Genomic DNA, 13,884 nt, shown 5'->3' with positions numbered 1-13,884 from the left:
CTGCCCATGGCAACTGCAAAGTGAGACCAGTTGCAGCTACTGTAATGCAAATAGTTTGTGGTGACGGCATTTGATGTTGAATAACTGATTTTTTTTTTTAATTTGCCAGCAATCCAAAGGAACCTTAAGTTTAATAATTTGGTAGGTTTTCAGCTGTCAGATAAGTTTAATGACTCAAGTGGGAGAAAAAAAAAGTTCCAAAATGGAGATATTGTTGAAGGAGTGAGCACACGCTCTCACTCTTACAGTGCTCTGCTCCCTCCTCTCCCAAAAGATCAGCACAGGCTGGCCCAGCACTGCTCTGCAGCCTGCACTAGGACTTTGCTTTTGCTGAATTTCCATATTTTCAGAAAAAGAAGCATCCCTGAAGTGCTTAGCCCTGCTTGAACAGTTTGGGACAGAGCTGTTTCCAGTTCAGCAATATGCAGGAAAGGGCCGCTTCATTTTCCAGGTTGGGAGCCTGCCTTCCTTCTCGCCAGCTGAGCACGTCGTGGGTCTTGGGAGGGATTCTCACAGGTCGCCTCTTGGTCCTTTCCAACCTCTGCGCTTCCTAACAGGAGAAAACGCTCGTAGCACCAAGGGATGTTAATAAAACCAGAGGAGGGACTGGCTCTGGTCCTGCAGACATGCTCTGGTGCTCCCAGGTAGCTAAGCAGGTTGGTAACTCAGCTCGTTAGATTTGCTTTGGTTAATGTAAAATGTCAGCTACAGAGGGAAGAGTGGAAATACCCAGCCTTAGTCCTCTGCAATGGATCCCAGCTGTCTCAGATGATCTGCAATGTAAAGAAAGTGGCAGTTGCCTACTATATGGCCCACAGTAATTGCCTCCTGCATATACCACCCATAAAGCAACTGTGATGGGAATAATTTAATGTAAACACTGACCTACTGGTCACTTGTTTAATCATCGCAGTGTTCTTGTAATTTTAAATGTGTTTATAAAATAATACAAAAAGAAAGGAGGAGCTCCTTCCAACATCCAAAAGAAGAGCTCTTTCCAACATGAAATTACTGATGTCAGGCTATGCTAATGCCAAAATCCCATCTCCTTTGTCATCACAAGAAGGATCACAATGATGATTATAATTGTAACTCAGTAGGGGATACATCTGCAAATTAACAGAGAAGCTTATAGACTTCTGGCAGAAACCAAACAGACTGGATTAATTAAAAGTGAAAGCCAGGCAGCACATGGAAGTATGGAAGAGAAACACAGTGTTGGATTTTGGGCCAACCAGCAAAGATTGTGCTCCTGTCTTCATTTTAAAAAGTACCATTCGCTGCAATGACTTCAGCTGCTCTCAGAAAATCAGAGGTCCCACAGAGGGGCAACAGAAGATTTAGACCCACCACTAATGAATCTGGTGATGTCTCTGACTGAGGCCATGGAAAGAAATAATATGCACAAAAGCAATAGCAAAGATAGAAAACATTTAACTGGAAGCATGACCTTTATCTGGAAAAAAAAATCAGACAAACATGGGACATTTGGGGATTTTTTTTTTTTACATTCTAGACTCCAATTTAATCTGAAATTAAAACATATGGCTCAAAAAAAATCTATAGTAGAAACCCTGTGCTGATAATGTCACAGTGTAGTTTTTAATATCATGACAACCATAATTACCAACTGCCTGTAGGCTGCAGCCCAACAACCAGACAGCTGAGATACCCAGGGTTCAGCTTCTTTCATACTGCATTCTGCCTGCAAATTAACTAACTAAGTAAATTCCTTTAGCAAGCTTACTCCTCTGGCTTTGCAGCCAGGTTTGTGTAGCCCCCAGAGCAGTTTCTAGGAAGGTTGCTTTCCTAGTCTTCATCAGAAAGGGTAAAGACAAGACCACGTGCTGTAAGCGAAGTGGGCAGGAGAGCAGAGCTGAGACTTCGTGTTAAGGACTGGCAGAGCAAAATGGAAATAGAGACTGTTCTTGGTTGCCACCATTCTCAGGACATTTCGGAGGATATTAGTTTGGTCTGAGACTAATTGATCTTATGAACATTTATTCCTGCTTTTATTTTTTTTCACAACAGTTTGTCTATAGGTGGCCAAGCTACAGACAGTCTCCAGGTAGTCTCCAGGATCATGTGCTGACTTATCAGGGTGACAGAAATTGCTTGACAAAAATGCTTTAATAAAGAAGTTAAAGAAGTCACACTCAGAAAATGCTTCTCATAAGCCTCTAAGGACAGTGAGTTCTCCTCTGTATCTTAGTACAGTAGTCCATTTTTTTGGCTTCTGTTATACAGAGCAGCTGACCCAGGTTTGAATACATAGCCCTTTCTCTGATGGAATTACTTTAATCCTTTGACGTAAGGGAGTGATTCTGCCAATCCTGTGTTTTTAATGTATTATGGGAGACACGCTCAAATGGCTGTGAAATGTACTGCTGTTAAAAGTGAATTTTTAGCAATTCCAGAGGATAAGCCCGCCACCCAGTACAACCTGCCTCCAAAATATCTAGCTTCTGGGGAGTGTTTCTGACTACCTAACAAGCTTACCCAGAGACTGAAAATCTGCCTGCACTGGTTTTATTTAAGCACACTTCGCTTCTCAGCCTCTCTCTGAATTATAAAAAATGGAGAAGAAAAATGTGAGCTGAAAACTCTCATAGTTGCAGACTCGAGCTTTCCCAGCCACAGCAGCACACTGTAGAGGTACAGAAACAGAGCCTTGCAGCAGGGCCAGGCTTCACTGCTGATGTTCAGGTCATCTCTTCACGTTTTGCACTCGAAGTTGCTGTTGAGGTATTTGACCAAGCACCCTCCTCCACAGCATCAGCTGAGAAAAGCCTCCTGGCTTTCCAGGGACACGTCAAGCGAGAGCGTTGCAAGCTGCAACTCCCGCTCAGCTGGCTGCAAGGGCCACTGCTTCTCAGTGAGGTTTTCAGGCCGGCTGACTTGGGCCATCTGAAGGCTGGTAAGGAATCGGGGAATCGGCAGAAGGAGATGTTTGCACGTGAGCAGAGGCTGCCTGGAGCGCTGCAAGCTGTGCTGCCTCCTCCTCTGGACACGGCCGAGCGAGAGATGCTCTCCCTTTGCTACCCCTACACCGACCTCTGTCTCCAGTCCCTCCCCATGCGATCCGTCGAGGGGGAACAAGAGCATTTTTGTGTTGACGTGGATCCTTCGTGCTACTCATACGGAGCTAGTGCTGATTTAAGCAACTTTTGAATGTAAGGAGGGAAAAACAGAACGGAAAGTGCTGTGTGAGAGAATAAAATGGAAAGCAGCCAGACCTTTGTAACATGAGTTTTGCTGCTGTCATACAGTATTCATTATGAACACTGGGTCTTTTGACCACAGAGAAAGAAGCTTAAGTCTTAAAATTTGTCATTTAAAAGGCCTACTGTGAGGACTGAGTGTTGTGTATCTGGAGCCAAGAGAAGACTTAGCTAAGAGAAGCCAACCATTAAGCATTTAGAAAAGAGTCAGTCTTTGTTTTTAGAAAATTATTTAGAAATTAGTCAATCGTTTTTGCTTGGTGTCTGGATGATCCTTCCCAACCATTTATGAGGTTATAGTGACCTGCTGGACATGTCGATGATTTAACTTACTGCATGACTGAATATTATCTCGGTCTTATGGTCATATGTGACACATGAGAGCTTTGCTCTTCAGCCTCAGTTTTGATATAAATAACAAGGACACAGTTTTGCTGATTTATAGCTCACTAAAGCCTCAGCATCATTTTAACTGCCACACTGGTGCTTCAAATCCTTTTTATATTGACCTTCTAAGACATAAAGTATGTGCTAAGCTTTGAAGACTCAATTAGCTCTAAAACACTGAGTGAACCCCTGGCTTTGTATTTCCCTGGGCAAAGGAAAGAGGAGTTTGACAAGACCTTGTGTGCAAATCTTATGAGTCGATCTGTTTATCTCATACTTGCAACTTTAAATTCTAATGCAACATCAATTTATAGTATTTTACATGGACTCATTGTAAGTGAACAGTAGCTATTTGAAAGTACTTTTTTCATTATACCTGGAAGTTACAATCACTTACAAAACCTGATCCTTCTTCCTTGAAAACTCAGAGAAAGTCTCACTGACATCTGGAGCAGGGGCTGCAACCTTTGAAATGCAAAGAGCTGTAAGCAGCCTGGCTACATTCACGTGGCTCCTTGCTTCATAGGGGTGAGGATGCACTTTTGCATGTTGCTTGTAAAGCTTAGAGTGATTAGTTTTACTTTGCCATGAAAACTTGGTAAATGGGAGTTCACAAGCACACGTGTGGTTTAGAGCTAGTTCCTCAGAGCAGTGCTTTTCAGACTTTGCAGACAAAGAACAGCTTAACTTTTTGGAGAATTGCCAGGCACTGTATGCGCAAACTGTTCACATATATAAAGCAAAATTTTCTATGTCCATCTCCTTTTATTTTAGCTGCGTGCTGACTTGCACGCATGGCGATTGTGGAGGTCTGGGCCTGGTTTTTGTTGTCATCTCACAGATGACTTTCTAATACCCTTGGGAGCACCCTCGGCTGCCGTGGGACACACACAGGGACGAGGCTGCCTGGGCTGCCCTGCGTGAGCCCAGATACCCTGTGCTGCAGCGCGGCAGCCGGGGCTCAGGTGCTGCACTTCTTTAAATCCCACAACACAGAGTTTTGGGGAAGAGATTGAAGCGTCCGTGGATGCATTCAGTACAACGTGGGAGAAAGGATGAAAATGCTTCCTTAAAAGTCCAGAAAAGGGAGCACCAAAAGCATACTGTGCCCTCATTCCAGGTGACAGCAGGTGGTGATGATGATATGGACAGAGATGTAATTTGCTTTGAAAGCAAAGAGAAACATCATTAGCCTGAAATGTTTGGGAGGGCAGCAAAGGATGGAGGAGCAGCTTGCTCAGCGGTGACCTAGGAAATGGCCAAGGAAATTATTTGGATGGTCTTAGCTACAGGTTTCTGTATGCAGGAGCATGGCAGCATTCATAATGTCCAGAGACAAAAATACAGCAGAAATGAAGACCCAGAATGAAGAAAGTCTGCGTGACTATTTTGCTGGAAAAATTCTAAAGACTGTATTGGAAGCATTAACTAATAAAAATGCACAAGACTTAGATGAAAATGGAATGTGGTACCTGGAGGAGAATGAGAAAGTGTGTCGGCCTGAAGGCCAGAAAGCGTGATGGTATCACCCACAGTGAGCGATCAAAGAAAGCATCTCAGACAGGAGGAGAGATCAAGGGCTTGAGTTTGGCAGTGGTGGGATAACAAATTAGGCCTCTACAAACTCTAATTTGGATAGAAAGAACTGACTCTTTCCTTGAGAGGCTTTTTAAAGGTCCTTGTTATTTCTTATTATTTGCTATCAATCACCCCTGCAGTGAGCAGCGGGAGAGATGGAGAGGAGCACAAGGGAAAAGGGTTCCCTTGGGAAGTGCCGTGGCAGAAGAACCAGGACAAAGAAGTGTCAAAGGCAGAGATGGAGCTGGAGCACTTGGCACTGCAGCCGGAATGCTTTCAGTCTGAGCCCAAGGGAAACCTGCTCCAAGGAAGCGGAGGATGCAGTCGGAAAAAATTATCAAGTCAGGTGGTGGCAGTGAGCATCACCGTCAGGGAGCTGGAAAGCAGGAGGAGCAGCAGCTGGGGAGGCAACTAGGGTGTGCGATTTTAGGAAATACCAATACATTTTCATGTACTGATTCTGAGTTTTCTGCAAGGAAAGCCTGTCTAAAACAGGCACTTACGTAAAAATGGATTGAAAGTTTCAGGAACTGATTATATAGCTCATGGAGATAGATGGCAAGTCATTTATGTGAAGGAGGAACAATAGAAGTCTCAGAATAGGCATTTTGCAAATAAGCACTTTCCTTTCTGATTTACTGTCCTACCTTTACCTGGAATGCATCGTTTTCTGTATTTCAGTTACTTAAGACAAAAATTTTATACAGTAGGGACAAAAAAATCAACTGTTTGCTCAGAGAAATTTTCCTCAAGAAAACAAAGTATCCAGAGTGTGTTTTACCAAAGCATGTATGGGACTAAGCGCTCAGTTTTCCCATGCACAATGATGACAGCTTTGTATGTGAAATCATCACCAAATGGGGCAGCGAGAACACAAGACATATGTCTTATGTCTAAGTAAGTATAGCAGCACACTTTGCATGCACCTGACAATGAACAATTGCAATATATATAAACCATAGGACAATGGATGCATTTCATACGTCAAAATGTTGAATGCGTATAGAAAGGAAATGAATTTGATGTATGTGGATTTGAAATGGCTTTCAATAAATTTCAGTGATTTTGAACAACTATTTTTTTTTTCTGTGAACAAGAAGCCAAAGCTCAGGTTGGGCTTCCACAGGTTTTGAAAAAATGGAAATGTTTCTTTGATAGAGAGAGGCTCAGGTCCAAATCATAAGACTAAATAATCCTCTAAACTTCAGGGAATTCAAATTACCAAGCAGACTCCTCACCAGAGTTTGGTAAATGTCAGCCCATTCCTTGGGCAACGAAGCAGGGAGGAGGAAAGAGTGTTAAATAAGGTGGGGATCCAACTTAATTACTTTAATCCATCACAGTTTTTTTTTTTTTTTAATTTCAAGAGCGATTTAATTCAGGAACATTTGGTTATTTCATATGTTGTGACACTTCTTAGCCTTCTAATCTGGTGTTTTTGTCAGATGGGTTGAAAAAAGCTGTTGATTAAACAGCATAAATTTTATTATGTGACTGCAAAACTGTCTAATTTGAACTTACAATTTATAAGTAATCTAGAAATATGCTTTGAGGCAGTGACTTCATCTAAAAGGCATTACCAGTTCAAAGTGTATTAGTGCATGGCTGCTGAATATGGCTTGGCATTAAGGGCTTCTTCATCAGCATTAATGGGATTAAATTACCTGCAGTGAAACATGAGCCTTCTGAGAAAAAAAACAGCTCTCCTCCTTCTGGTGTTAGGAGTGAAAAAAGAAGAGCAAAAAGGGAGCAAGAACTGAAAAGGTGGTGTTAGGACAGGCCCAGGTTTTGGGTGAAAAAAAAGAGCAAGATGGTCATTCCTGTTTGTTTGTGTGTTTTTCTTATTTATTTATTTATTTATTTATTTATTTTTAACAAGTAAAACCTCAGAAGCTGTATTTATTGCTCAGGGTTAATGTACTGCTGCACTGAGGGATAGTGGCAGATCCCAAGTGTGCTGAGGCCTCCTGGCTTAGGAAAGCCGTGTAATGTGAGGCCCGCAAAGTTAAAGGATACATTTCCCTTTCTACTTAATTAACGCACCTCTACGCCTGCAGTAACAGAAATGGTTTGGGTGACCCAAGTAATAACGTCTTCGCCCAAGCGCTATCCAGACTACAACTACAAAAAAGTAACTGCTTTAGAGAGTCCTAAACGAGGATAATGGATATGACCAGTGCCAGCTCTGTGACACCTGGTTCAGCTGCTTAGAAAAAGCTCTTCCTATAAGCAGAGCTCTACCTCCTTCCTGGCTTATTGGTGTTTTTCACATGGACCAAGGCAGCTCAACCAGCCCCGCCAGGGTGACGCTTGAAGCCAGCGTAACATCCTCTTCTCCTAAACTGTCTTAGCTTAGAGGGACCGTGGATAAATGTGCCAGTGCATTGCTGGGTATTGGTACAAATGTGCCGACGCACTAGCTTGAAGATATTGTGACCATTCATGGTAGCTACTGCGGTTTACTGCACTACTGTGGGACTAGTTGTTAGGCTTTTTAACCTAAGAGGACGACTGCTATGATTTACTGCATTTTTTTTTTATTATTACGCATGCACAGAAGAGCTTGAGAAAAGCCGTCTTTCTTTTCTATCATCATATCTTATTGACAGGAGCTTCTTTACCTGTAGACCAATTCATGTTGACTTATTTTATTATCTAGTTGAATCTAGACAATAGAGTTGTTTTCTGCTGTCAACTCTAGTTTCTTTCATTGTCTGGTTGAAATACCACTGATAAAGAGTTGGTTAATTTTGGCAAACCGGTGTAACATTTTGAGGATTATAAATCACGGCATTATGAGGCCTGTGCATCTACAGGTCTGTGCAGGAAACCCTATGAATCTTTACTTCTAAGTGACACTGCACTATTAAATTACCGGCAGAGGTGAAGGCAGGCTGTAAAACAGAGTTTGTGAAAAATCATTAAATAACACTTATAGTTGCCTGCTATGTAGTATTGGGTACTGTGTATGTATTAATGGGTGATACACACTGATGTCATTGCTCTCAGTTTACTAAAATTGTCACATTAAAAATTGCAATTGGCCGTATACCCAAAAGTCCTTACTCTTAGCAAAAAATATTGTTTTATGAAACTTTTTCATATTGATTGCATATGCTGTGCCCTTATTTCTGTCCCTAATTATTCCTGTGTCATATTCTAAAATCAACCCTAGAAAATAACGTATTCTGCTCCTAATAATTCTTGTCTGAACTACTGTATAATATATGTTAGACAGGTTTTATAGATGAATAAAACATGGCCTTATAGGACCAGAGCTAGACCACAGGAGATGAACTTGCAGTACAAACATAATTTCATTTTGAAATGAATACCCATTAACCTATAGTTAGGTAAAATTGCATTAGAAGTGTTTGCCTTCCTTACTCATAGGGGCTGCTAAATAGGCCCACTGGGTGATAGCTGAACAGCCGAAGTATTTCTTTACTTATTGTTGATACTTAATTGGAAAACAAAAAATGTAAAATGTAGTGTAAAGTGTAAAGCAAAAATGAGTGAAATGGGCTGAGTATCAAAGGGCACACTTGCTAAGTACTGGGGGTGTTATGACAGTAATGACAGCAGGAATTGAATTCAGGCATGGAAACAGGCATCTTTGGCTAGGGCTTCTGACTGCCAAAAACCAGGGGCCCCAAAAGCAGCCAGTGCTGTGTGTTTACTGGTTTAGATCTTCTGCACACAACAACCCTTGTCCTTCGGGCTCTTTCCTCCATCTTCTTTTTCGCTTGGTCTTGTCTCCTTGAACTCTGCTCTCACCCCAAGGCGGAGCTCAGCAGATGAGGCTGGGCCTGGTTGTTGGTGCCTGTTTGATTGCTTCCTAGGCTGAAAAGAAAAAAACCTAACTCTGACTTTTGTCCTTGCAGGGATTAAGCACCTGAAAAGCCAGAACGATTCCGCCTTTCCGGAGGAGGACGAGGGCGTCGGCGAAAGAGAGGAGGATTGGGGCCACTGAGCGGCCTGCAGGCCCTGGCTGCCTGCCCGGCGGCCGCGGGCCCCGCGCGGTGGGACAGCGCGGCCGCACGGCTCTTCACCGGGTTGTGCAGCCCCTTGCAAACCTGTCCCGTGATTCCCGCGCCCCGGACATAAAACAGTTATTTTAAAGTCGTTTTTTTTCTTCCATTTTGTATGACCTAAAAGTGTAACTTGCAAACGTGTTAGTGACCTGACAGCAGTACTGCCAGAGCTTAACTGCCGAGCGTGAGCTGTATCCTCCTGTAAATAAAGCCAACTTAAAGGCTATGAAATAAATAGGATGTTCATTTAGACATAAGTGTGGTGCAGTGGTTTTTGTGCAGAGGAACGTCCACGTGGAATGGCTCCTTCAGCTTAGGGCTGCTTTCTCAAATAAAAAGTCTGCTTCTTGCTAGGGATTTGTCACAGGTTTAGGACAGCAGGATCTTTAAAGATGGACTTAATTAGTCCTTTTTCCATGAACAGGCTCATGACATTTCGAAGGTGGAAAAAGCAACAAGGAAAAGGCAGGCGAGTAATCAACATATTTCCTTTTTTAATGACGGCTCTGATTTTGGATTTTTTTTTTTCCCCCTCAGAGGTTCTTAGATCTACTACCTTACTGTGCTGTACGTCTGCCGTTTTCCTCACTTTTTGCATATACTACAAGAAATGTTTCTTGCAGAATGAACTCCCACACAAGACTAAAGAGCACTGCCCTTCGGACTGATCTCTATCTCTTTACAATATCCCTCAACATGTCAATGTGAAGTAGTTTAAAGTTATTATTATTTTTACTACATTTTTGCAGCTTTGCTATGCTACACCTGTTATTTCTTGATAAGCTCTTCCCTTCAGAGAAATTTATTGAGATCTTGTGCTAATGGAGTGCTTGGAAACCAATTCTCCTGCTTGACTGACCGGATGATATGACTTGGTTATTCTCCAGGTGCAAAAAACAGATAATGCTTAAATAGATTTGAAGTAAGGGCCAAGATTAAAAAGGCCTTCCTAAAGCATCATTTCGACTCTAGTCAGAGGAATTTTATTTGACGATGGCCACAGGTTTTGGCCAGCAGGAAGCTTTCTCCTGGGAAAACATGGTGTATAGCAGGAAACCTCATGTCATCCTGCTACCAGGTGTTGAATTTCTTGCTTCATCACTTTTGCTCTGTCTGAAAGATGGGCTTTTTATAAGGCTTCTTATCCCTGAGGTGCTCAAGGCAGCACCGCAGGGCGGGCCTTCTGCTGGCAGGGCTGGACTCAAAACCTGCTCTATTTAAAGGAGTTCTTCCTTTCTTCTTTTCCAACAGCTCTTCTCTTTCCTTGAGCTGCAAGGAGAGTTTCTGTGGTGTCTTCTTTGGTTATGCCCGTCAGCAAAATAAGCCCCAATGCCTCTTAGGCGTTGCTGTGCTTGCTGCTTTCCCCTCCAGGGAGGTGGTGTCCAGCATGTCAGGCACATCTCGAGCAAGAAATGGGGGGTGCTATTTTCTGCATACAGCAAAGTCGTCTGACTGAATTTATATATGTTCAATGTTAACAACAGGGCTGTTTCTGCTATAGGTTTGCAGGGCCTGAGGAGAGGGTCATTCATCTCCTGCACCTTTCACAGCACCACTGTTAAATCAAGCACATTATGTTTCACATTTATAATGTCTCATTTACTTAGTATATACTGACCCTTAGTGGTAAGCTGGAAATCAAATGGCACTGCCAAGTTTCTGAATGTCGCTTTTCACTGTGGCCCAACTGTTCAGAAAACGGCAGGGCTGTTTGCTGTGCCCCAACCCAGTCTGTCGGCACAAACAACCGGCGCTGGTGTCTGCAACAGGCGCAACGGGCGCGATGCGGTAACCACGACAGGTGTCACTGGCTCCGCCGGAGCCGGGAGGGTGTCCAAAGGCTATTCCAAAATGCAAAAGGAAAACGCTGGCATTGAGGAGCAATACTCTCCGCATAATGAGAAACAAATAAGGACTCGGTATCTGGCACTAACAAACACCTCAAGCTCACTGCGGAATGAGTATTAATTAGGTTTCCAAAATAGCATCTTTCTGAAAAGCAGCTGAGGTGTAATATTGCTGCTTATTAATCAAAGCAATGGGACAATGTGAACGCTGCAAAAAATAAATGGTTTGCAGATGGCCGTGTGCCTCTTTTTATTAAAGACAGAAGAACACAAGTTACAGCTTTAAATGCCAGAGAGCCTTTCTATGCCTTCTCCTTTTCAGATCACGATATTTGCAGTTTTCAAGGCAGTGAGGAAAGTGTGTTGGTTTCTTATTACATTTTCCCTGCAGCATAAATTCTGTTGATGTGCTTCCCTAATCATGCTAATTATACTGCCATATGTTGCTCTCATCTTTCTTTTTCTCTCCTAATGGGACATAGATTCTCGCTTTTGAATATGTCATGTGTTTATTACATTTATCAAGGGTTTTAACGTTATATGGGTCTTTTAATTGCCTTTTTTTAAAAACGTTCAGCAGATTGAATATTAAAAACAGGCATGAAGGTCAATTATAAATAATATTTAAATTGCTCGTGCCATCTTTACTTTGTAATTTGCTGGAAATACCAACTCGGTGGCCCTGCTCCTGCACCCGTTACTGACATGAAAGCACACATGCATCCCTCAGATCTGCCTATAAACCCCCCCAGTTCTGCCTAAGCCACCTTGTGACTAATAGCATAGGGCTCTTTCAGGCAGGAAAGCTAAAATAAAGATGCACTGTGCATCATATTACAATACTTGACATACCCTGATCATAAGCTAATGGAGTACCCTTAATAATAAAGGTCAACATAGATTTTCAACTGGAGAGAAAAATATAGTTCTCTCTTGAAGGGTGGAGGTATCAAAGCAATGAAGTATAACTTCAAGAGAGGAATTAAACATAGTTTGAAGTTGGGCAGTGTCTTATATATACAGTGATTACAACCTGAGAGCACATCTACAAGTGAACTGCATCCACTGCCTTATTGAATTGGACTAAGAGAGTTGCATCAGCTAAAAAAAAATCCATTTGAAACTAAATAAATAGCAAGTACTTTCCCATTATTTAAGCTTTTTTCATTGTATTATGATCCCGATCTCCAAATCTTACTCTAATGAACGTTATTCTTGCAGATTCAGGATGAAGTTGGTTAGGACTAGGCCCTATATGACAGAGAGGAAAGCTCATAACTCCAGTCCACACAAAAATGCCAACTGTAGCTACTCTGTCTAACCACGTTAGGCAGAGCTGCTGTTTCCATGGGCCTACTAAGAAGTCTACGTTTTTGTAAAGCTTCTAATGTTTGCTGTGGGATGTGGTCTCCTCCCCTTCGGTAATAAACACCAGGTAAGTAGAGTTATATCCCAGGGAAATGATCTAAATGTAGCTGATGAAGGAAGCTCTCTTTTTTTCTTATGTAGATAACTATGTATTTGCTGCCTATACATTTACTTTAAACTGGAAGTATTAAATGGCATCCCTGGTCATACTTTCACTTGTTTTCAAAGATGTAATTTCAAAGATTGTTTTAAAAACAGATTCACTTTCCCCTCAGACAAATAGATAAAATACAAACTGAAACCTTAATAGGTCACAATGGAAGAATGTTAAAATATTTAATTACACTCTTATTTTTTTCGCACAATGACTGCATAGTCAGTTAAATACTTAATTCTTTGTTGATTTGTTGGGCTTGTTTGACTACTGGCATATCTACGCAACAAAAGGAAGCCCCTTGAGCCTACAGCGTAAAATTGATCGCAGCCGAAAAGGGAAACACAAGGAATGCAGCTGTGATTATTCCATCCCATGCCTTGCTAGGGTTGGATACGAGCGGGAGTCAATGGGATTCCTTTCGTCTGATTGCAGTTTGAGTTGCATGGGGTCCCGTTTACCCTCTGCTCCACTGAGGTCCCCTGAGGAAGTTCAGCGTGTGCCATGGAGTCACTTCCACTTGTCCCGCACCACGGGACATCTCCAACGTGGCACAAAAATTGTGGTGGTCTTTTGTTTGCTTGTTTGTTTGTTTTGGTTATGATTTTCTGCATGTGAGGAGTATTTTAGCTACATCTTGACGTACAGGTTACAATGACAAGACTCATGGAATGACGCTCTTCCCGAGAGCGCTCCGAGGATGCGGCGGGCTGCGGGACGTGCGCTTACACTCGTAACCAATACTCACCAGCTTCGCAATCTTTGCCCTCAAATCAAATTTATTTAGGAATATCATCATAGGAAATACGGACAAGTACAGCAGAATAGAAACACTCAGTCATAGGTTGCCTTGTTGAAAATTAAATAAAAAATACTGGCTAAATCATAACCCATAACATGATTACATAATATATTTGTAAGATATCTCAAGATAAAAATACAAAATAAAACCTTTGAGGGCTAATCTATAGCTATGGCTCCTCAGTGTGCTGAGTGCAGGGATGCATGCCCATAATGCTGCAGGAGATAGGCACATACAAACACCATTTCTTATGGCCCCATGCAGTGTTTTGGTAGCGCAGCCTTACAAGTTTCCAAGTGAAACTTTTGTTAAGGGAGAGGCCGAACAAGAAGCGTTTCAGCCATCTGAATGCTAATTTTGCTCAAGGTTTAAGCCTTAAGTAACATATGTTGGTTATACTGGTCTTCTCTATCAAAATAAATGTCTCCTCATACAAACAATATGCTAAACTTTGGGTCAACTCCAGACAAAAACTTGTTAGGAATAAAAGAGG

General features: G+C 42.1%; 1 protein-coding gene across 1 annotated transcript in view; it reads left to right on the top strand.

Annotated features, from left to right (window-relative positions):
* PPP1R1C (protein phosphatase 1 regulatory inhibitor subunit 1C) overlaps positions 1 to 9,165 on the top strand; it is a 39,676-nt gene extending 30,511 nt beyond the window's left edge. Inside the window, exon 5 of the mRNA XM_010215698.2 lies at positions 9,071 to 9,165. Within this exon, the coding sequence (XP_010214000.2) occupies positions 9,071 to 9,159 (89 nt within the window). The 3' untranslated portion in view covers positions 9,160 to 9,165. The remainder of the gene's footprint in view (positions 1 to 9,070) is intronic.
* The last annotated feature ends 4,719 nt before the right edge of the window (positions 9,166 to 13,884 follow it).

This window comes from Tinamus guttatus, unplaced genomic scaffold (assembly GCF_059628265.1).
Source record: "Tinamus guttatus ecotype Peru unplaced genomic scaffold, ASM5962826v1 Tinamus_guttatus_pri_ptg000260l, whole genome shotgun sequence".
Classification (NCBI taxonomy): domain Eukaryota; kingdom Metazoa; phylum Chordata; class Aves; order Tinamiformes; family Tinamidae; genus Tinamus; species Tinamus guttatus.
The sequence above is the reverse complement of the archived record's forward strand: the minus strand, read 5'-3'. Positions and strand labels throughout refer to the sequence as shown.